We start from the raw sequence: 23,559 nt of genomic DNA, 5'->3' as shown, positions 1-23,559 counted from the left end.
CACTCCCAGGTCCTTCACATTACTTTTCCGCTCTATTGTATGGTTACAATTAGTTGTGTACCCTGACACATTTTTAATTTCTTCAAGTTTCCCATATCTGAGTAGTTGAAATTTCTTTTCGTTGAACTTCATATTATTTTGAGTGGCCCATTCAAAGATCTGGTTGATGTCCGCTTGGAGTCTCGCAGTGTCTTCGATGGAGGTCACTGCCATGGTGATCCGGGTGTCATCCGCAAAGGAAGACACGGAGCTATGGCTGGGTGGAACAATGTTGTTGTAGATGGAACAATGTTGTTGTGGGCACAACCGTGTTGTGGACGGAACAATGTTGCTATGAGTGGAAGTGTTGTGGGCGAAAGAATGTTGCTGTTGACTGATCAATGTTGTTGTGGGTGGAACAATATTGTGGTAGGTGGAACAATGTTGTTGTGGGTGGAACAATATTGTTGTGGGTGGAACACTGTTGTTGTGGGTGGAACAGTGTTGTGGATGGAACAATGCTATAGGTGGAAGTGTTGTTGCTGGTGGAACAATATTGTTGTGGGTGGAACGACGCTGTTGTGGGGGGAGCAATACTGTTGAGTGGAACAGTTTTGTTGCGGGTGGAACAAAGTTGTTGTGGGTGGAACAATGTTTTTGTGGGTGGAACAATGTTGATGTGGATGGCACAATGTTTTTGTGATTGGAACAATGTTGTTGTGGATGGAGCAATATTTTTGTGGGTGGAACAGTGTTGTTGTGCACGGAACAATGCTTTTGTGGGTGGAACAAAGTTGTGGATGGAATAATGTTGTTGTGGATGGAACAATGTTGTTGAGGGCGAAACAATGTTGTTGTGAGTAGAACAGTGCTGTTGAGGATTTAACATTGTTGTTGGTGGAACAATGTTGTTGTGGGTGGCACATTGTTGCTGTGAGTGAAACAATGTTGTTGTGGCTGGAACAATATTGTGGGTGGAACAATGCTGTTGAGAGTACAACAATGTTGTTGTGGGTGGAACAGTGTTGTTCAGGGTGGAACAATGTTGTTGAGGGTGAAACAATGTTGTACAGGGTGGAACAATGTTGTTGAGGGTGGAACAGTGTTGTGGGTAGAACAAGGTTGTTGAGGATGGAACAATGTTACCGTTAGTGGAACAATGTTGTTGTGGGTGGAAAATGTTGTTGAGGGAAGTGTTGTTGTGGGTGAAACAATCTTATAGGGTGGAACAATGTTGTTGTGGGTGGAATAGTGTTGTTGTGGGTGGAACAATGTTGTGGATGGAACAATGTTGTTGAGGGTGGAACAGTGATGTGGATGGAGCAATGTAGTTGTGAGTGGAAGAATGTTGTTGTTCTGGGAACGGTTGAAGTATTTTGATGTGTATTCCCTGGAACGCAGGCGAGAAAGATACATGATAATATTCACTTGAAAATCCTAGAGGGATTGGTACCAAACTTGCACACGAAAATCACTCCCTATGAAAGCAAAGGACTCGGTAGGAGATGCAACATTCCCCCAGTGAAAAGCAGGGGCGTCACAAGTACACTACATTGAGACAACACAGCAAGTGTCAGGGGCCCAAGACTGTTCAACTGCCTCCCGGCATACTTAAGGGGGACTGCCAATAGACCCCTGGCTGTCTTCAAGAAGGCGCTGGACAGCCACCTAAAGTCAGTACTTGACCAGTTGGGCTGTGGTTCGTACGTCAGTTTGCGTGTGGCCAGCAGTAACAGCCTGGTTGATTAGACCCTGATCTATCACGAGTCCTAGTCTCAGACCGAGCAGCGGGGGCGTTCACCCCCGAAACCCTCTCCAGGTATACTTAAGGTGGGTGGAAGAATGTTGGAGAGTGGAACAATGTTGTTGTGGGTGGAACAATGTTGTTGATAGAACAATGATGTTTTTGCGAGTGGAACAATGTTGTTGTGGATGGAACAATGATGTTGAGGGTGGAACAATATTGCTGTGAGTGGAATAATGTCGTTGTTCTAACATATCATTTTCATATACCAAAGATTTATTGTCATGTTCTGGCAGTCATCTTCTTGTGGTACGGTCTTGGGGTATCAGTCACTTTCTTGTGGTATTGTCGTATTCAGGTACTCATCTTCTCATGGTCACTTTCTTGTGATTTTTTTTACAGTTATCTTCAAATTCTCCTCTTTATTCCGTCTTAATTAATCGTTTCAATTATTTATGATGTTGATATATCTGTAAAACAAAAGCAATATATTTATGTCTTTCCTAAAATAATTCTCTCTCTCTCTCTCTCTCTCTCTCTCTCTCTCTCTCTCTCTCTCTCTCTCTCTCTCTCTCTCTCTCTCTCTCTCTCTCTCTCTCTCTCTCTCTCTCTCTCTCTCTATCTCTCTCTCTATCTCTCTCTATCTCTCTCTCTCTCACACATAAAATACTTTATCACTGAATGCTCCTTGGTAAATATAATATTTCTAACATACCTTCACATATCACTACATTATAATGTGAATACTGGAGCTAAGATTAATATGTACTGAATTTAACTCACAGTTTTGATTGTTTAAATAATACAGAAACTCACAAGTATTGGAGCAACAGCCTGTCCTCTCCACCACAGTCACCAGCAGCATTAAGTGTTTCAAGAAGGAATTTTTGCTATCTTTCAGTTAAACTGTGACATTATGAACACACACTGACTTCATGAACACACACTGACTTCATGAACACTCACAGATTGACTATAATCCACAGCGTGTTTTTTAAACACTGTTTCACTTATTTTTCATAAAGCAGTGTTGATTACATCACTCGACTACTGGTAAATAAGCACATAGTGCAGTACAAGATTCCGCTCCTCAGGTCACAACATATTCCGACTAAAATAAAAAAAAAGGCACAATACAGTGACTGGAACAATATACAAATAACCCGCCCAAAGAAGAGAGAAGCTTACGACGACGTTTCGGTCCGACTTGGACCATTTGTGACTTTGTAAAGGTTCCAAGTCGGACCGAAACGTCGTCGCAAGCTCCTCTCTTCTATGTGCGGGTTATTTGTGTATAATTCTGAGCAAAGTTCCAGAAAACTAACTTCACGAAAAAAAGCTTGACAACCTGACCTAGAATTCAGAAAATTTGTTCAGTGGAAGAGGACTCACGTGTTCTTTATTTGTGGAGGAACACTAAAAACGAAGAAAAGAAAACGTTGGAGAAACTAAGAAATAAAGAGAAGAGAGTAGAAATAATACGATTACTAATTACAAGTGTGTTAATTAAGATGAATAACCCGCTATTATTGGACATCTTCTCCCTTTCCTTGGATCGAACCTGATTTCCGCATATTCCCCAGGCATTGTTTGACCCCTACCATTAATAATAATAATAATAATAATAATAATAATAATAATAATAATAATAATAAGAATGTCCTTGGCTTAACCTGGTCTCTGTGGATCACTTGTTTACTATAAACATTTCAGTTTAAATTTTAATGGTAGCTATGTTGTACACATGCGCACAACAGCCAAACACTGAGTCTCTGCAACTGTGACCTCTTCAAGGGGGCTCCTTGGCGTGGTGAAGAGGCTCTTGGTCTGAGGAATTAGACCGGTCTCCTTCCTCAGACCGAACCTAATTACCCCCCAATCCCCCCTTCCCTATCCCATCCTCCCCACCCCCCCTGTGGAAATTTATTTGGTCCAAATAGTTCCACAGCTCAGATCCAGCATGGCCGTCGGGTCGGCTGAGCCGGGCGGCCCTTAAACCCTCCCAAACAAGGCATTCTCTGGTTGGCGGTTGTTGGTAAGCTTATTTAATTTATAGATTTACTCTTCAGGGAAGGAGTAGGTAGTTTTACTGGTAGTACACTAATATTAGGTTTACTAAGGCATCTGTAGATAATGATAAAGTAGACCTAAGACCTTAACATAGGTAGTAATAGGCCGATAATGTAGGCAAACACTAGGATAAGTTAGCTAGGGAGAACTGGCAGCCCTAGTTTGAACGAAGAGACGAGGGTCTGGAAGGGAGACCAGCTCGCTCTTCTTATGACAGACACCAACTGGACAAGACGTGCCGTGATCAGCAGACGGCACCCCCACGTGTCTTCACATCTGAGACCTGGGGAAATCTGGTAGAGGCACCTCGATGTACAGTAGATGACCTCCTCCATCAGCCCATACAGTAAGACAAGATCTTCACTTTTTCCCGTGGGTTCTGGCCAGTGTCTTGGGAGATTGTGAGTGAGTTTTAACTGTGGGCCCGGTATGCAACAGAGAGTGCATGCCCAGTAGGTACCAGTGTCTCAGAGCCATCTGAAGCTAGTGTCTGAGTCTGCATAGTTATACTAGGGGATACATACCCTCTTGGATATAGGAATTTCTGAGGTGCAGGCAGGACACTAATTACGATTGAATATTGCAGGAATTAATGCTCCCGGTTGCACGTGGTTTCTGAGGGGAAGTCCAAAGGAGCTAAAGCTAGGCTTAGGAAGTTGAAGATCAGGATATATGCTGCAACACCAAGTAAGTCAGTCCTTTATACGTGCATGCAGGTGAGATTTCTTGCAATACCAATCATTTGTGAAAATCTGTCCTATAAGCCACTTGTGAGGCTGAGGTACCCACCTCAGAGCTCGGTGTCAACAGTTTGCCAGGGTAGGCGACTCACTTGGAGGCAGTCCATACAAATTTTCACACCCCCCTTTTTCCTTTCCTCCTCCTCCTCCCCACCCCTCCCTTTTGCCCTTCCTCTTTTTGGCCTTTGAGATTTTTCCCATAGGAGTGCTAGTTCCTAGGTAGGGGAAAGGGTACCGGGGTCCATCCCATTCCGTTGAGGCTCTTGGCAGTGGCGTAGTTTGCCGTGGAATCTGGATCGCCTGGGGATGTCCTGATCCCTCTCCGGTATCCCAGAGGGTGGCTTTGGGTGTCTTTCGGGCGACGGGTGTATCTCTGGAAGCCACCTTTCAGATTCCAGGGGTGGTGGCCGAAGGAGGTATACTTTGTGGTGGATATCCAGCCGCCCTCTCTTTTGTCCACCGAGGTAGCTCGGCAGATGTGAGGTTGCTATCCCGGATTGCTGGTTTACTGGCATGATGGGTAGGGTATGGCACAGGTTCCATGCTGCATCTGCGCTACTTGCTGTGCTGAGGTCCTCTTGGGCATGGAGGGAGATTTCTGGCCCTTTCATTCCTCCTAGGAACTATCCCTCCCCGGTCCCCTCTTTTTTCATTCTTTTTTTTATTTTTCTTTTCTTTTCTTCTTTCTTTTTTTCTTAAAAACAAAAAGAAAGAAGTAACCTAACCATGGAGTTCTCAATCCATGACCTCGCTACCCCTGGGCCCCTTCTTGTTACCGCACCCTGTTCTGACCTCGCCTCATCTTTTGACCACTCTTCGGACACTCCTAAGGCCCCTGTACCTCTTGCTGGTGCTGTTTCCTCACCCACTTCAAATGCTGGGGCTTCGACTGACTCCTTCGATTTGTCTGACCTACGCTCTCCTTTGACTATGCTTCCGGCCTCTCCCTCTATGGTGCAGCAAATTTCGAATTGCCAGTCCATCCTACTTTGGACCAACTCCAGTCCCACTTCTAAATGCAACGACAATCTCCTGATGATGTTACTTTGTTACCTTCCCATTCTACTCGAAAAAGACCGACACGTCATGCACTCCCTCTCCACACTCACTTTCGGACCACACAATGGACTAAATTCTTTGCTTTAAGACCGACTTCTTCTACTGCCTATCTTTCCAACCTTAGTATTGGCAAAGCGCTCCTACACCATGTTGGTAGAGATATTTCCTTTCATGCTCTTAAGAGTGGTATGCACATCATCACAGTCCAAAATGCTACCCAAGATCATGATCTTTCTCTTCTTTCACATATTGATACTATTCCTATCACTATCAAAAAACATCATTTCCTTAATTCTTGTAGTGGTATTGTCATTCTGCCCCATACCATAGTCCAACAGAATTTCCAGACATGTAGCAATGACATTCTCGAACAGCTGGAACTCCAAGATCTCCCAATTCTCAAGGTAGACACTTATGTTCTTCCTGCCTGCGGGCAAAGATGATACACTTGCAATGTGGCTCATTTAACTTTTGACAGCCGTGAACTCCCACCCTCTGTTTATGTAGCAGGACATCGGTTACAAGTTCGAAAGGTGATACACCGCAACAATGTAGAAATTGCTGGCGATTTGGCCACCCAGCAAAATATTGCAGATCTATAGCTGAATGCCCAGTCTGTGGTGCCGATGACCATTCTAATACATCTTGCAGTCGACCTCCCTTTTGCCTTAATTGGCATGAGGCTCACCCTTCATACTCTCACCGTTGCCAGGTCTACTTAAATGAGTGGGAAATTCGTTGCCTCAAAGAGGCAGAAGGTCTCCCTTATGCTATCACAGTTTCTCGTCTCAGCCTCCAAGGGAGACTACCCCGTGTTTCTTATTCTCGTGTTTCAAAACGTCCCCCCACTTCTGTGGTCCCATCTTCTGCAGCCTCCTCTGTGGTTGTCAGTCCCATAGTCACTCCTGTATCTAATTCTTTTGCTGTCCTGAGCTCAGATATCCCTACTTCAACACCTCAGTCTGTCCTCACTTCTTTGTGTTCTCCCTCACAAACCCTGGTATCGACAAGATCTCTTATGACACCTCCTCCCAATCGTCCCTCTACTTCTCATAAGTCCAAGAAATCTCCTTTAACCCCTCCTTCCCTTCATCCACCTCCACATTTTACCTTCCCGGTCTCTGTACCGGGGTCTTCCCCTGTCACTGGCTCTGTTACAAGTGTGGATGTTCATCCTCCTCCTCGTACTGTGCCTTCCTCCCCTGTCCCCTCCCAAGTTTCTTCCTCTTTTGCCACCTCCCAGGTTTCTGCCTCTTCTGTCCCCTCTAACACTTCTCCAGTTCCCTCCACCCTTTCGCCCCCCCCACCTTGGTACAGTCCATTACAGTTCTGATCTTTACTCAACCTCCTCTTCCTTCCATCTCCAATATTGTCTTCCTTACGACATCTCTGAACTCCGAAACACTTGAAGCAATCTCTGAATATATTGCAGACACCAAACCATCAATGGACACTGATCCACCCTCTGTTCTTTCTCTTTCCTCTTCTCCATCTGTGCAACTCCTTTCTTCACAGTGCACCATTCCTTTGCTGCTTGAACGTTTTCCGTTGCCACCGCATGTGGACTTTTCTAACCCCTCTAGTCCGTAGTTACCCTTACCTGTGGATTTCTAGTATCTTCATCGTTGCCAATCATGGCCTATTTACAGTGGAATATTCGCGGCCTCAGGGGTAATCGGGGTGAGCTTCAGATGTTGCTCTCGCAGTTTTCCCCTGTTGGTGTTTGCTTACAAGAACCAAAATTACACTCTGCTGTTATCTATCCCATCTCAGGCTATAATTTATTGTATTCTTCAGATCCTTTTCCTGATGGGACCTTTAACGAAAGTGCCCTTCTTCTACGCACTGATATTCCATACCATCAGCTATTTGTTCATACTTCGCTGCATTACACAGCAGCCCATATCCACCTGCATAGGTGGTATACACTCTGTTCTTTGTATCTCTCTCCTTCTCGAGCATTATCTATTCCGGATATTGCCTTTCTTGTTTCGTCATTACCGCCACCACTTCTGTTACTTGGCGATTTTAATGCCCATCATTTCCTCTGGGGGGATGTCTCACTGTGATTCCCGTGGCATTCAGTTAGAGGGTGTTCTTGCTTCCCACCCCCTCCATGTTTTAAATACAGGTACTCACACCCATTTTGATCCTCGTGCTCATACTCTCTCTTGCATCAATCTCTCAGTCTGCTCTTCCTCCACCGCACTAGACTTCACCTGGTCTGTTCTCCCAGATTTACATGACAGTGATCATTTTCCAATCATTCTTACTTCCCCTTCATATTCACCACCTCTTTGTAACACACGCTGGCAATTTGATCAGGCAAATTGGGACCTTTACTCTCGTCCTCAGTTTTAACTGCAGCTTCTCATTCTATACCCCAAACCCCAGGCAGGCATTCTCAGAAATGCATGCCTTGGTGGTCTCCTGCTTGTGCTCATGCAGTACGTTTGAAATGCACTGCGTGGGGCAGGTACTGGTACAATAGAACCACTGTGAGACTTCTTGATTTTAAGCAGAAGTGTGCGATCACTCGCCATGTCATCCGTGATGTTAAACGCACTTGCTGGCTAGATTATGTCTCCACCATCACCTCTGCTTCCTCTATGAGTGCAGTCTGGAAAAAAGTACAGAAACTGAGTGGTAAATATTCTCCTGACGCGGCTCCTGTTCTGCCTGTTGCCGGAGTTGATATAGCAAACCCACTAGATGTTGCCATTGAAATTGACAATCATCTGGTCTGTATTTTTCTGGGGCTCCATCTCTGCCCCTCGTTTCTTTCCTCAAAGTCTGCCAGAGTTAGCAAACTTGGACTTTTCTTCTCTCAGAGAAGAACAGTATAATGTGCCTTTTACACTTCAGGAACTGGAGGCAACACAGCAACACTATCAGCTTGCCGATCATCGACAGCTGGGCCCGACGACATTCATATTCATGTGTTGCAACATTTACATCAGTCAGCCCTTGCAGTCCTCTTACGCCTTTTCAATCTTATTTGGTCACAAGGAGTTCTTCCAAAGCTGTGGAAATCTGCCATTGTTCTCCCTTTCCGCAAACCGGGTACTACGGGACATGAAGCCTCCCACTATTGTTCCATCGCTCTTACCAGTGCAGTTTGCAAAGTGATGGAACATCTGGTAAATAGACGTTTAATGTGGTATTTAGAGACACACAACAGTCTCTCCATTCCTCAATATGGCTTTCGTAAGGGTCGTTCTACCATAGACCCCTTACTACGCTTGGATACATATGTTCATAATGCCTTTGCGAATAATCACTCAGTTATTGCCATATTTTTTGACCTTGAGAAGGCATATGACACAACTTGGAGGTATAATATTTTGGCTCAAACCCACTCCTTAGGCCTCCGAGGCAATCTACCATCTTTCCTTAAGAACTTTTTAACTGACAGACATTTCCGTGTTCGAGTCAATAATGTGCTCTTCCCCGGACTTTGTCCATTACCTCTCTAAAGGCAACTTGTCACAGCCGGCTGAACCTTCTTAAAACCCTTGCTCATCTTTCATGGGGAACTGATCGTCAAACTCTCCTTCGTCTACATTCAGCCCTCATTTTATCGAAACTCAATTGTGGTGACCAGATCTATTCAGCAGCCTCTCCTGCTACTCTCTCTAGCCTTTAACCCCACCCATCACCAAGGATTACGTTTATGCCTTGGTGCTTTTCGCTCTTCCCCTGTTGAGAGCCTCTATGCAGAAGCGAATGTTCCATCCTTGTCTGATCGCCGTGATGCCCATTGCCTTCGCTACTATGTGCGCTCTCAAGATCTCCGCAATCCTTCCATTTATAGAATGGTCACTGATATTAGTAGACATTCTTTATTTGTTCACCACCCCTGTTTGCTCTGTCCCTTCTCTCTTCGCCTACATTCACTCTTGTCTTCCCTTCAGTTACCCCCTTTATATGTTCATGTAGCATCTCACTTTTCCCTACCCCCCTGGGAAGTTCCAGCTGTTCGGGTCTGTTCTTTCTCACTCCCTTGCTCGAAAGCCCAACTGCCTATGGTGGCTTCCCGCTCTCTTTTTCTTGACCACTTCCACTCTCATTCTCATGCCATCGCCGTGTACACAGATGGCTCTAAATCTTCTGACTGTGTCGGATTTGCAGCAGTGTTTCCAGACAGCGTCATGCAAGGGCATTTACTATCTTCGGCTAGCATTTTTACTGCTGAATTGTATGCCATTCTTGCAGTACTTATTCGTATCACATCTATGCCTGTTTCATCATTTGTGGTTGTCTCAGACTCCCTTAGAGCTCTACAGGCTATATGGAAATTTGATGCACCTCACCCCCTAGTTCTCCGTATCCAACTTTGGCTATGCCGTATCTATACCAAGCATAAAGATATTGTTTTTTGTTGGATCCCTGGTCATGTTGACATACAGGGCAATGAACAGGCAGACACTGCTGCATGGTCAGCTGTACATGACCTACCAATTTCATATAGAGGTGTTCCATTTCTGGACTATTTTGCTGCAATAGCTACCTACCTTCACACCCGTTGGCAACAACATTGGTCTGCTCTGCTCAGTAACAAACTTTGTTCTATTAAACCGAGTATAGGTTACTGGCCGTCTTCTTGTCACCAGTGTCGAGGTTGGGAGACTACTCTCTCCCGCCTTCGCATTGGCCATACTCGTCTTACTCATGCATATCTCATGGAGAGGCGCCCTGCTCCTCTCTGTGAGAATTGTCAGGTTCCAGTAACGGTCAGCCACATTCTGTTAGACTGCCCACTTTATCAACGAGCATGCGGAATTTACCTCCAACGTCGTCTTCGCTCCGCTGCTCTCTCTTTACCTTCCCTTCTCGCTGATGGACCCACCTTTCATCCGGACTCTCTCATTGACTTTCTGACAACAACTGACTTACTCCACAAACTCTGATGATGATACCTTCATCCCTTTCTACCTCAATCTCTTGCTACCCTCTACCCCCACGCTATCTCCTGCCCCGCTGTTTTCTGTAGCCTACTAATCATTCCTCCCCCCTTCTGCCGCCTGATACCCTCAATCCTTCCCTACCCTGCAGCGCTGTATAGCCCTTGTGGCTTAGCGCTACTTTTTTATTATAATAATCTGGAACTGTGAAGCGCAAAGTTCCATACAAAGATTTTTGTAATTTTTTCATGTACTAGGGGATGGCTACTGACATTAAGCTCAAGGATTATATGATGTCCAAGTATAAAGAAAGAATTAAAGAAAAAAAAGACTCAATATATTGAATGTTATCGATTTCATCGAGTGAAAATAGGGGGTGCTGCATTTCTGCAGTGCCGATACACAAGCTGCTACTGGGGAGTATAACTGACTGTTTGCTCCAGATTTTCCAAAAATCGGGTGTTCACATTCACCCTTCTCCCTGTCCCATCGTAATAACTAGTCATAAGTTTGCCTGTGATACTACAATATAGAACCTGTGTATTGTGCCAAAACAAAAGCATTTACATTGCTAAACTCACAAACTATAATGTAGTCACTTAGCCTTAGTACTAACTTACTCCATAATCTGTATTAATTTAGAGTTAAGAATTAATCTAAGTCTGCCCGAAATGCCTAGCCATTCCAGGTGTCCTAGTGGCCCCCTCTGTAATTAGTATTTTATAACATGTAAACCACGCAATATCCAAAATCTGTAAACCCCACATTGTAATCTATATAGAGAATAAACTTGATTGATTGATTGATATATGCCTATGTTTTCTAGGCTCACCCAGAAAACGAAACACATCTAATCTGACGTGAGTCTTCCACTGGACTCTGGATCTCAGTTTCTGTTGGAGAGTAAAGAAATTTTATGGCCTTTATCTTATATTTCATTTATCGTCATCGTGATATGTTATAATTTTTTTTATTGTTAAAGGACAATCGAACGTAGCTAAATTAAACTTAACCTAAGTAACGCAAATTGAGAAATTTGCTGCAAACCGTATATAAAAAATCCACATAGACTATGCAAGGATGAGTTGCATAACTTACAAAGTTCTCATATATGCTAGCAAGTCCGCTACTTTTCATCACCATTCTTATTGCAACTATTTGTTGATCATAATCATTCCCACATGGGTGTCCCTTCACTTCCCTGTTTTCCTCTTTTGATTGCCTCTTTTTTATATAGTTTATGTTTATTTCACTTAGATTTAAAGCCTGACTTTAGCATGGTTACCTCTCACCTTCAGAATGTGGCACATAACAAATGACTGCTACCCACTAACTTATTTACTGGAAGTTAACAGGGAAGGAGAGATGTATGAAGACTTGCCCCTATGTCTCTTCTTGCCTAGGGGGTCAAATCCAAGACATTTCGTTAATTTTTACATACTGAATTTGAAGACAAATAGCTGCTATCCTACTTAAGATGATTTAAGTACCAAACTCAAAGGTACATGACTACTGCAGCAGGATGCAAAACAACAGTCGGTTAACACTCAGGTACCTGGTGGGATGTCGAAGTGTCGTGAACACTTCTAATTGGTAGCAGGAAACTCTTATGTACACAAAGCCAGGAAAAGATTGCATCTGAGAACCTCATTGGAATACCAAGACCAGTTATTTTCCTGTCAGTGTACATGTGGGTTTCCTTCTACCATTCATGTATCTGTTGTCTCCTTGGTGTACTTGGGCAACAGATGTAAGATAAGGTGCCCACGGTCTCTCAACTACCCCATGACTGAACCAAGGAGAAGGTGCTACCACTGAACTTTGTGTCAACACATTGTGAGTTGAAGACTCAAATGTGTCTTCCTTATTATTTTAGCTGTAGGTGGTGGGAGAAGGAAAGTTGGAAGGGGTTAGATGTACAGTACTTGAAAAAATTCAAGAAATAAGCATAAAATACATATCGGAGGACAAATGGCGCAAAGCCAACAAGTAGAAAGAAAAAGAATTAGAGAAAGGTACTTGACTGAGCCGTCTCTCCTGTGCAACAGGCGAAAGAAGTCAGTTTTACAGGTTAAACGCCTCATAGTTCCTTTCTGAAAACAAATAACATACCTGAGAACAGCGCCCCAATAAGCCAAGTTGAATATCATGAAGATAATAAGAATCCAGATTCTGCTTTTCTCCATGAGAGGCATGTTAACGTCAGGGTTATTTGCCCAGTTTTGCCTCCGTATAGCTCGGTGGTATTTTGGTACTCTTTGCCCTACGTCACACTCTCCCTGCTCCGCGGGTGACCCCTTACTGTCACTCATCCATCTTCCTGTCTGGGGTGTGGGAACACTGTCTTCACGCTCCTCGAGGCTCCTCACTCTAATTTGGATGCTGGCGTTCGGATTATAATCTTTGACAGATGTCGACTCGCTTGCATTTCTTAACTTTTTTGCAATTTTGCTGTAACACGTGTATATATTTCTCTGGAAAAAAACCACAAAACAAAATTATACTTTCTTGTAAAACAGAATTGTAGCCAAGTTATAAGAAGTCTGTTTCATTTAAAAAGTTGTTACTATCAAATGAGCAATTATTAATGGTTTATAATGAGTTAGTTGCATATAGATAACGAATACAGTTGTTGTTTTTTGTTAAATTTTAAGCCTGTCAACTACACGAGAGTTATTATCACTACATTTTGCCTGTACACCACCAGTGAGGAATGTCGAAATCTCTAAATTAGGGGTGGGAAACAGCTGATGTGTGACATTATATATATATATATATATATATATATATATATATATATATATATATATATATATATATATATATATATATATATATATATATATATATATATATATATATATATATATATATATATATATATATATATATATATATATATATATATATATATATATATATATATATATATATATATATATATATATATATATATAAACATCGGCCGTGTCCCACCGAGGCAGGGTGACCCAGAAAAGAAGAAACACTTTCCCCATCACTCACTCCATCACTGTCCTGCCAAAGGCGTGCCAATACTACAGTTCAAAAACTGCATCATATCTCCACCTCTCCTTCAGAGTGCCGGCACTGTAACTTCCACCTCCAGGAATCCCTTCATACATGTCACTTTGCTCACACTCTAACAGCATATCAAGTCATTTGTTTCCGCCCATTCCTGTCTAACACGCTCACGCACGCTTGCTAGAAAGCTAAATTCCTGGCACACAAAACCTCCTCTACCTCCTCCCTCCAGCCTTTCCCAGGACGACCCATACCCCGCCTTCCATCCATCACCGATTTATATGCTCTCGAAGTCATTTTATTTTGGTCCACCCTTTTTAAATGTCAAAACCGCCTCTACAAGTTTTTTTTCAGCCCTCTGAATAATAGTCTCAGTAACCCTGCACCTCCTAGTCTCCAAGCTGCGGATTCTCTACATGGTTTTGAAAATGCGGATGTTCCCTGATCGCTGAAGGTCTATCTAGCAGTGACTTGTCTTAAAAAAAATATGTAAATGTTGAGCAGTTGGGTCCCTGAGCTACACTTCGTCTTACCTGGAGTTTACCTGGAGAGGGTTTTGGGGGTCAACGCCCCCGCGGCTCGGTCTGAGACCCGGCCTCATGGTGGATCAGGGTCTCATCAACCAGGCTGTTACTGCTGGCCACATGAAAGCTGGCGTACGAACCACAGCCTGGTTGGTCAGGTACTGACTGTAGGTGCCTGTCCAGTGCCTTCTTGAAGACAGCCAGGGGTCTATTGGTAATCCCCCTTATGTGTGCTGGGAAGCAATTGAATAGTCTTGGGCATCGGACACTTATTGTGTTGTCTCTCCGTGCACTCGTGGCGCCCCTGCTTTTCATTGGGGGAATTTTGCATCTCCTGCCGAGTCTTTTCCTTTCATACGGAGTGATTTTCGTGTACAGGTTTGGTACCAATCCCTCCAGGACCTTCCGAGTGTATATTATCATGTATCTCTCTCGCCTGCATTCCAGGGAATACAGATCAAGGACCTTCAACCGTTCCCAGTATCTAGGTGGCTGGCAATATTGCTTCTTAGAACCCTCTCAAAGAGTTTTATGATATGGGATGTTAGTGCTATCGGCCTGTAGTTCTCTGCAATTGCTTTACTGCCACCTTTGTGGAGTGGGACTATGTCTGTTGTTTTTAGTGTGTGTGGGATGTCCCCTGTGTCCATGCTCCCTCTCCATAGGATGCTGAAGGCACGTGATGGGGCTTCTTGTAATTCTTGATGAATACGGAGCTCCATGAGTCTAGGCCTGGAGCAGAGTGCATGGGCATGTCATTTATTGCCTCTTCAAAGTCTTGTGGATTTAGGATAATATCCGAGATTTTTGAGATTTCCAAATTTTGGGTTTCGTTCATAAAGAATTAATTTGGATTGTCGACTCTTAGTCTGGGCAGTGGCTCACTGAACACTGAGTTATATTGTGACTTTTGTGTCTCACTCATTTCTTGGCTGTCATCTGTGTATGTACCATCCCGCCTAAGCAGGGGCCCACTACTGGATGTTGTTTTTCCCTTAGATTTTGCATAAGACAAGAAGTATTTTTTTCTTTTTTTTCAGTTTCCTTTATGGCTTTTAGTTCTCCCTGTGATTCTTGTCTCCTATAAGATTCGTTCAGCTCAAGTTCGATATTTGCAATTTCTTTGACTAGTGCCTCCCTTCGTATTTCAGATATATTGGCCCCTCTCAGCAGCTCTGTGACTCTTTGCCTTCGTCTGTGTAGGAAGTGTCTCTTTCTAGTTTACATCTTCTCTTTCTTTTTCTTAATGGAATGTGTCTTGAGCAGATCTCAAGAACCACAGAATTTATTTTTTCAAGACAAATGTTCGGATCCGTGTTGTTTAGGATATCTTCCCAGCTTGTTTAATTGAGGACATGGTTTACTTGATCCCATTGTATGTTTTTGTTATTAAAATTGAATTTCGTGAAGACACCCTCATGACTGCTCACATTTTGCTGGTCCAGAGCCCTATGCATACATGTTTGTACTTTTATTATGTTGTCATCTGAGTGTATTGTCTTTGATACGGTTATATTACGTATCAGATCGTCGTTGTTAGTGAAGATGAGGTCCAGCATATTTTCTAGTCTTGTAGGCTCTACTATTTGCTGGTTTGAGGTGAATTTGTTGCAGAGATTTAATAGTTCGCGTGTGTGTGAATTTTCATCTGAGCTGCTTCCCGGGGTGATCTCTGCTAAAACATTATTTGCTATACTCCTCCATTTTAGGTGTCTCAGGTTGAAATCTTCTATTAATATGGAAAATTTCTTAGGGCTGATTACCTTTATGTACCTCAACATTATATACATACAAGTAATCTCATTGGTAGACAACCCTATATTGTTTACCGTAGTCACCCCGTGTAGATATGTGAGAAAACGTCACCACCTCTGGTCGCTGGAGGTGGGCCTTCGACCTCACAGTCTTATCCATATCTATCGGAGACCAGTATAGATTGGATAGCACCCACAAGTACGGCGCTACTAATTAACTGTGGACTGTATAGATTATATTAGTGTAACTGAATGAAGAGGGGAGGGGTAGGTTACACATGGATATATCCATCACAGAAAAACATTTGTATATAATCCCACCACTTACCAAATATTCCCTGGGGGTCACTTGATGTAGCTGGATCACCCATAACCTATCCAATTACAACATACCTAACTGACCAGTATCAGTCTGCTATAACTAGAAGGGTTACTTAACTGTGGGTGATTGATACTCCTTATTTCCTCCATTCACCATCTCATTTCGATGTCCTGCTACACCGACATGGTTCTTATTCCAGCAGGACGAGGTATCCGTTGGTTTGTCCCGGTTTAGAAGTCGTGACTCAATGAACTTCACTTTCCTCGTGACGGAAACAACGTGGTCTAGCGTGTTCACTCGGAGCAAGGCGACTTATTTCACTTCACGCATTCTCTTAACTTAGCGTTATTATCATTAATTACATTACAATTCACAAGACGATTTAATGTCTCATAATTATTATACACATTAGAGATCACTCCATTAAGATCTGAGACCGATGAGTGATGATTAAGCCAAGGGTAATTTTCCCCGGGACACAGTCCATGGTGACGCGCCAGTCACCCGGTCCTACCCTTATTCACTCATTTTACCACTCTATTACGGTGGTCCCGTAAATCACGTTCCCTCACTCTCCACCAGGAACAGTTACGACACTTCCTATTATGAAATGAGGCCTATATTAATCCTTAGGCCGCCGTGAACGCCAATTTCCTGGTTCCACGCTTTCCCAGCCTCCTCACTACATTCAAAACACTCCCGCCTCCCCCATGCCCCGAGTCGACCTCTACCCCCGCACATCCGCGCATGCGCAAAGGGAACTCTTGGTTCTGTCCTATTGTCAAATACATTTTTGACTCATATCGACACATTAAACACCTATTAGGCACTATAGTTTCGGAAAATTAAAATATTTTCCACAATTAGTAAGATGTTTGGGCAGGAGTTGGGAGATTTTCCAGACAGTGGTCAATTTTCACAAGCAGCTCCTGGAATTGCTGGGAAGTTGCTTGTGGAGGCTTGTATACCACCACAATCACAAGGTTTTGGTTTTCAATAATTACCTCCTAAACTTCAACTACATCATTTGAGGTGTTTAGTAGTTCTGTGCAAATGAGCGACTCTGTGACGTACAGACCAACCCTCCCTTGTTGCCTGTTTAGTCTGTCTTATCGGAATAGGTTATAACCTGGGATTGATATTTCGTTGTCATAATGATCCTTTATGTGGGTCTCTGTGAATGCCGGAAACACTGCATTTGACTCCTCGAGCAGCCCTTTGATGTAGGGAATTTTGTTTCCTGACGGCTTCAGATCCTGTAGATTTGCAAAGACGAATGTCGTTGTATTGGTGGAATTTGGGGTTTTTTATTTGCTGGCTCTATTATCTGTTGTTCTGGAGTAGAGGCCAATGTCCGTGCCACTGCTCCAGAAGTGTTTTCAGTTGGTGTAGGATTATTGTCATTTCTTGCCAGTTTTTTTTCCTCCTGGCCAAAAAAGAGCTCTGTCCCTATGGGGGTTGTGGCTCCCCTCTTTTGTTTCCCATAGTGTGGCTGGTTTGTGTCTTCTAGTCCCCTTTAGGTGATGTGTCTGGCAGTATCCATTGTAGCATTTTCTTTCATGGATTGACGAGTGGCACATTTCTGGGTGAAATAAGTTACAGGAGGGGAATTTGCACTCTCCTGTAACTTAGGCATCATCCCCTTTTGGTGTATCTCCAGCAGTATATCTATTTTGAACCTCTGTGGACTGAATAACGTTGTCTTCACTGTCCTCCAGGACATCACTTGCAACCTCACGAGCGTTGTCTTCCATGACATCACCAGAACCCTCTGGAGCACTTTCCTCCAGGACAGCACTAGCACCATGAGAGGCATTGTCCAAGACAGCCCCGTCCCTACCACCCATCGTATTTTCCCATCTGTCATACCATGCTGACATGTCTGTCAAGAAGGATCTTTTATTGGTGTTCTTGTCTTTTAATACATATGTAATTTTCTCATACAGGTGTAACTCGTTTGGGCAGATTCAAAAACATCTCTCCGAGTTTATGTCAAGTGTGGTCACTGGTTTAAAATCCCTGCATATACCATGGGACCATTATCCACAAAGATGGCAAGCAATCCAGGCCTGTTTTCGTCCCTTACCCTTTCTGCAGACTTCACAGATCTTCATGGTGGTGGTCATCTTACAATACTTGACAACTCTCTTAGCTAGCGAGTCTATAATTCATCAAAGTATTTAATTTTTTGTAACAGTTATTCCGATTTGACTTTATTTCCAACGAAACCGTTTGAATCCACCTGAATCCGGCGAATCCGGACAATCTGGTTTGTGAATCACTGTATATTTTACCAACATACTGAGACTTAAGTCTCACACACGTATATTGATGTACAATAGACGATTGTTTTCATATCTTCTGAATATGTTCAGTTGTTCTTGAATTACTTAAATGACCAGCATCCTATTGTAAATTATCTTTCTTATACAGGAAAAGGCGAAGAATCACAGAGTTGCTGAAAGTGGCCGATATATCTAAAATACGAAAGGAAGCACTGGTCGGAGAAATAGCAAATACTGAACTTAAACTTAAGGAATCATAAAGAAGACAAAAAACTCAGGAAGAACTTAAAGCCATAAATTAAATTAAAAGAAACGCAAAATACTTCTTTTCTTATGCCAAATGTAGAACAAAAACAACATCCAGTATTGGACCCCTGCTCAGACGAGGTGTGACTTACACAGATGACAGCAAAGAAATAAGTGTGATACTGAAGTACCAATATAACTCAGCTTTAGTGAGCCGTTAACCAGACTAAAAGTCGACATTCTAAATGATTTTTTATGACCGAGACTCAAAATTTGGTTAATTAAAAAATCTCTGTTATTATAATAACACCACAAGATTTAAAAAATAAATAAATGACTTGCCCATGCCATCTGCCCCAGGAACAGACTAGTGAAACTCCGTGTTAATCAAGAGCTGCAAGAAGCCCCTTTCATGTGCCTTTAGCATTCTATGGTGAGGGAGCATGGACAGAGAGGTCATACCATAGTCACTAAAAACAATAGACATAACCCCAATCCATATAGGTGGGAGTAAAGCAACTGCAAGGAATTACAGACAGATAGCACTAACGTCCCACATCACAAAATATTTTGAGGGTTTCAAGAAGCAAGATCTTCACCCACATAGATACCCATCAGTTACACAACCCAGGGCAGCATCGGTTTAAAGCAGGTCTCTCCGGCCTATCCAAATTACTGGACCACTATGACAAGGTCCTGGATGCTAAGGAGGACAAACAAAATACGGATGTAGTAGACACAGACTTTGCGAATGCCTTCGACAAGTGTGACCATGGTGTAATAGTGCACAAAATGTGTAATACAGGAAGTCAAGGGGCTTTCTAGCTTTCCGAGAGAACCCTATGGAAAATTTTGTAATACGTATCCCTCTTATTTAGAAAACCTGACAGGACCCTATGGAAAATCTTGTGATATTCCTCTATTTAGAAAATCTGATAGGAATAGGTAGATGGACTTATAGCTTCCTAACAAATAGAACACAAAGAGTAGTAGTAAACAGAGTAAAGTCAGAGGCGGCTACAGCGAAAAGCTCTGTTCCACAAGGCACAGTACTCGTTCCCATCCTCTTCTTCATCCTCGTATCTGATATAGACAGAGACGTAACTCACAGCACCAGCCGAATTTGCATGACAGTGTCATCCATCGAAGACACCGCAAAACTCATCAACTAAATCTTTAAATGGGCCGCAGAGAACAATATGAAGTTCAACGAAGACAAATTTCAATTTCTCCGATAAGGAAAACTTGAGGAAATTAAAGCCGTATCGGAGTATAAAACAAATTCCAGCCATACAATAGTGCGAAAAACTAATGTGAAGGACCTTGGAGTGATAATGTCAGAGGATCTCACTTTTAAAGATAACAACAATATATCTACCATATCTAGGAAAATAATAAGATGGATAATGAGAACCTTCAAAACTAGGGATGTAAACTACGTGATGATTCTCTTCAAATTGCTTTGCCTCTCTAGGCTGGAATATTGCTGTACACTAACGGCCCCTTTCAAGGTAGGCGAAATTGCAGACCTGGAGAATGTACAGAAAATTTTCACAGCATGTATAAATATGATAAAGTACCTAAATTACTGGAAACATTTGAAGCCCCCTTTTTTTTTTATACTCGCTGAAACACAGACGAGAAAGATAATGGTAATATACACTTAGGAAATCCTAGAGGGACTAGTCCCAAATTTCTACACGAAAATCACTCCCTATGAAACCAAAAGACTCGGCAGGAGATACAACATTCCCCCAATGAAAAGCAGGGGCGCCACGAGTACACTGAGAGACAACACAATAAGTGTTCGGGGCCCAAGATTGTTCAACTGCCTCCCAGTATACATAAGGGGGATAACCAATATACCCCTGGGTGTCTTCAGGAAGGCGCTGGACAGGCACCTAAAGTCAGTACCTGATCAACCGGGCTGTGGCTCGTACGTCGGTTTGCTTGGGGCCAGCAGTAACAGCCTGGTTGATCTGGCCCTGATCTACCACGAGGCCTGGTCACAGACCGGGTCGCGGGGGCGTTGACCCCCGAAACCCTCTCCAGGTATATACTCTAATTGAAAGAACTGAGAATATGTTCACAACATAAATTTATTGAAAGTCTACATTTAATGACTTGACAAGTAAATTTTTCTCTGGCTGGCAAAGCTCTAGCTTCACACGCTCAGGCATCCGGGTTCGATTCCCGACAGGGGTGGAAACATTGGGCGAGTTTCCTTACACATTTTCTCCTTTTCACCTAGCAAGTAGGGTGTTAGTCAACTGGTGTGGGTGGCATCCTGGGGGACAAGATTGAGGACCCCAATGGAAATAAGACAGTCCCTCAACACAGGGCCTTTCTTGGGTAATCTTGGGTGGCTAACCCTCCGGGGTAAAAGATCTTATCAAAATCTTATCGTTTATCTTATCTTAACTAGGATTTACCGGATGTGTTCAGATTATACCAGTTCCCACCAAGTGTTAAGACAGAATGGTTGTCTACCTAATTTTGTTGATATTGGTACACATTTGAACAAACTTTTAATGTCATCAAAAAATCCTGTAGCTACAGTGAAAACAGCAAGGATAGTTGAAATTACATTTACAATATTAGAAATAGGTTAAATATATTGATTAGGGAATTTTTATTCACAATGTTTCCTTGAGTTATCCTTAGGAATATCTGTATTTTACAGCCTACAGTAGGCTAGTGTATATCAGTGTACGTGTACGGAATATAAGTCTCAGTACATTGGTAAAGCGACGAGGCAGCTCAGGCTACGAGCTGCTGAACATGTAGGTACACCTTCCAGGACAAGTCAACTGTTAAGTTAGCTTTAATATTCAGCAGTTAGGGAACATGCGCATGTACAATACCACCCTACTGGCGAGGCGTCTTTCAAAGTGTCAGTCGTCCACTCGTCTTCCATACAGCAGTGAGTGATTACAATTCCCCAGTGATCAGTGTTATAGGCAAAACTCCACCGGCAACTTTTGAGGCAGTCGAAAAATTATTGTCTGGCTATTCTACTCACAGTAGCTTCTGTGACTTCACTCAACTTATTGTAAAGGGTTGCACTTTGTGATCCTTTATATTTTGGCAGCTCGCCACTCAAGGTAAATAACAACTTCACCTTTTGAGGATTTTTTGTTTGTGGGCTTCATGGGGCCTTCCCTGTGGGTAGGGGCTATGCCCTAGCAAAAAAGATTCTCAGCCTTCCATTTCTTCCAAAGGAGGCCCCAGCCGCCCTCTGCCCGATATTCGACCTGATGGTGCATGTTTTGCGTTAATCCATGTGGCGGGTTCTGTGGCGCTCTCCCCCTCAATGTCTTCTTGATTAAAAAGGTTACTGATGGTCAGGCAGGCTCTCTGAGCACGTCAAGAAACTGACGAGTGGTGATTTGCTGGTAACCATTAAAAAGACTGCTTGCCCGGTGGCCTGGTGGCTAGAGCTCTCGCTTCACACACGGAGGGCCCGGGTTCGATTCCCGGCGGGTGGAAACATTTCGACACGTTTCCTTACACCTGTTGTCTTGTTCACCTAGCAGCAAATAGGTACCTGGGTGTTAGTCGACTGGTGTGGGTCGCATCCTGGGGGACAAGATTGAGGACCCCAATGGAAATAAGTTAGACAGTCCTCGATGACGCACTGACTATCTTGGGTTATCCTGGGTGGCTAACCCTCCGTGGTTAAAAATCCGAACGAAATCTTATCTTATCAAGCTCAGACCTTGAAACTTCGGAAGTTTCATTGTTATGATAAGATAAGATAAGATAAGATTTCGTTCGGATTTTTAACCCCGGAGGGTTAGCCACCCAGGATAACCCAAGAAAGTCAGTGCGTCATCGAGGACTGTCTAACTTATTTCCATTGGGGTCCTTAATCTTGTCCCCCAGGATACGACCCACACCAGTCGACTAACACCCAGGTACCTATTTGCTGCTAGGTGAACAGGACAACAGGTGTAAGGAAACGTGTCGAATGTTTCCACCCGCCGGGAATCGAACCCGGGCCCTCCGTGTGTGAAGCGGGAGCTTTAGCCACCAGGCCACCGGGCCACCAGTCCTACCAACGTGAACTCTTGCAGAGGACTCGCCTACTGCAGAGATTTAGTAGACATGGAAGAGGACGACACAATCACTGAGTTGAAGGATCAGAAAGTGATTGGAGTACGTATTATGACAAAGTTGGCTGTCGATGTGCGGAAGAAGATACCCCTTGTTTGTCTCACTGTCGGTAAGGCTACTTTCCATCCTCATATTTTTAATGGTTATCTCCACGTTGACGTTAAAGAATTCCTCCCAAACTCTTTGCGTTGTTTCTGGTGCCAGAAATATGGTCATGGGTAAAAGGCTGCCACTGCTGATCGTCTCTGTGGTAAATGTGGTAGTGGGGGGTACAAGACTAATAACTGTACCTCTCAAGCTAGGCATTGTATTAACCAAAATAGCTCCCATCCCAGTTTTGACCAGAATTATCTCCGGTACGAGACTGTGAAGGTTTTCAGGCTTCAGTCAACGCTTAACATTTCGTATAGTTAGGCACGAAAGAGGGTCTAGGAGTCGCAAAAGACCCCTACGCGCAATGAATCTTGTGCCTCAGCTGTACAAAACCGTCCTCTCATGTGTAGTGTTTCCACACACTGCCCCGGACCCCTACTCAATCCAAGTCCTCCAAACCCACTCCTGATACACATGATGCTGCTTCTAAATCTCTGCCTGATTCAGATTCAGATAATTCTATATGTCCCAAAAATGAGAAGCGAGGTATACCGTCAACACCTTGCAGGATGTTTACCTGGAGTTTACCTGGAGAGAGTTTCGGGGGTCAATGCCCCCGCGGCCCGGTCTGTGACCAGGCCTCCTGGTGGATCAGCGCCTGATCAACCAGGCTGTTGCTGC

The 23,559-nt window shown here is 43.4% G+C and overlaps 1 protein-coding gene across 1 annotated transcript in view; it reads right to left on the bottom strand.

Annotated features, from left to right (window-relative positions):
* Window positions 1–11,382: 11,382 nt before the first annotated feature.
* Window positions 11,383–23,559, bottom strand: part of LOC128698699 (uncharacterized) — a gene marked incomplete at its 5' end in the record, with an annotated part of 173,883 nt that continues 161,706 nt past the window's right edge. Inside the window, 2 exons of the mRNA XM_070097824.1 lie at window positions 11,383–11,389; window positions 12,516–12,970. Coding sequence (XP_069953925.1) covers window positions 11,383–11,389; window positions 12,516–12,970 — 462 coding nt within the window. The remainder of the gene's footprint in view (window positions 11,390–12,515; window positions 12,971–23,559) is intronic.

This window comes from Cherax quadricarinatus, chromosome 59 (assembly GCF_038502225.1).
Source record: "Cherax quadricarinatus isolate ZL_2023a chromosome 59, ASM3850222v1, whole genome shotgun sequence".
NCBI lineage: Eukaryota > Metazoa > Arthropoda > Malacostraca > Decapoda > Parastacidae > Cherax > Cherax quadricarinatus.
This window is presented reverse-complemented; position numbering and strand designations above follow the sequence as displayed.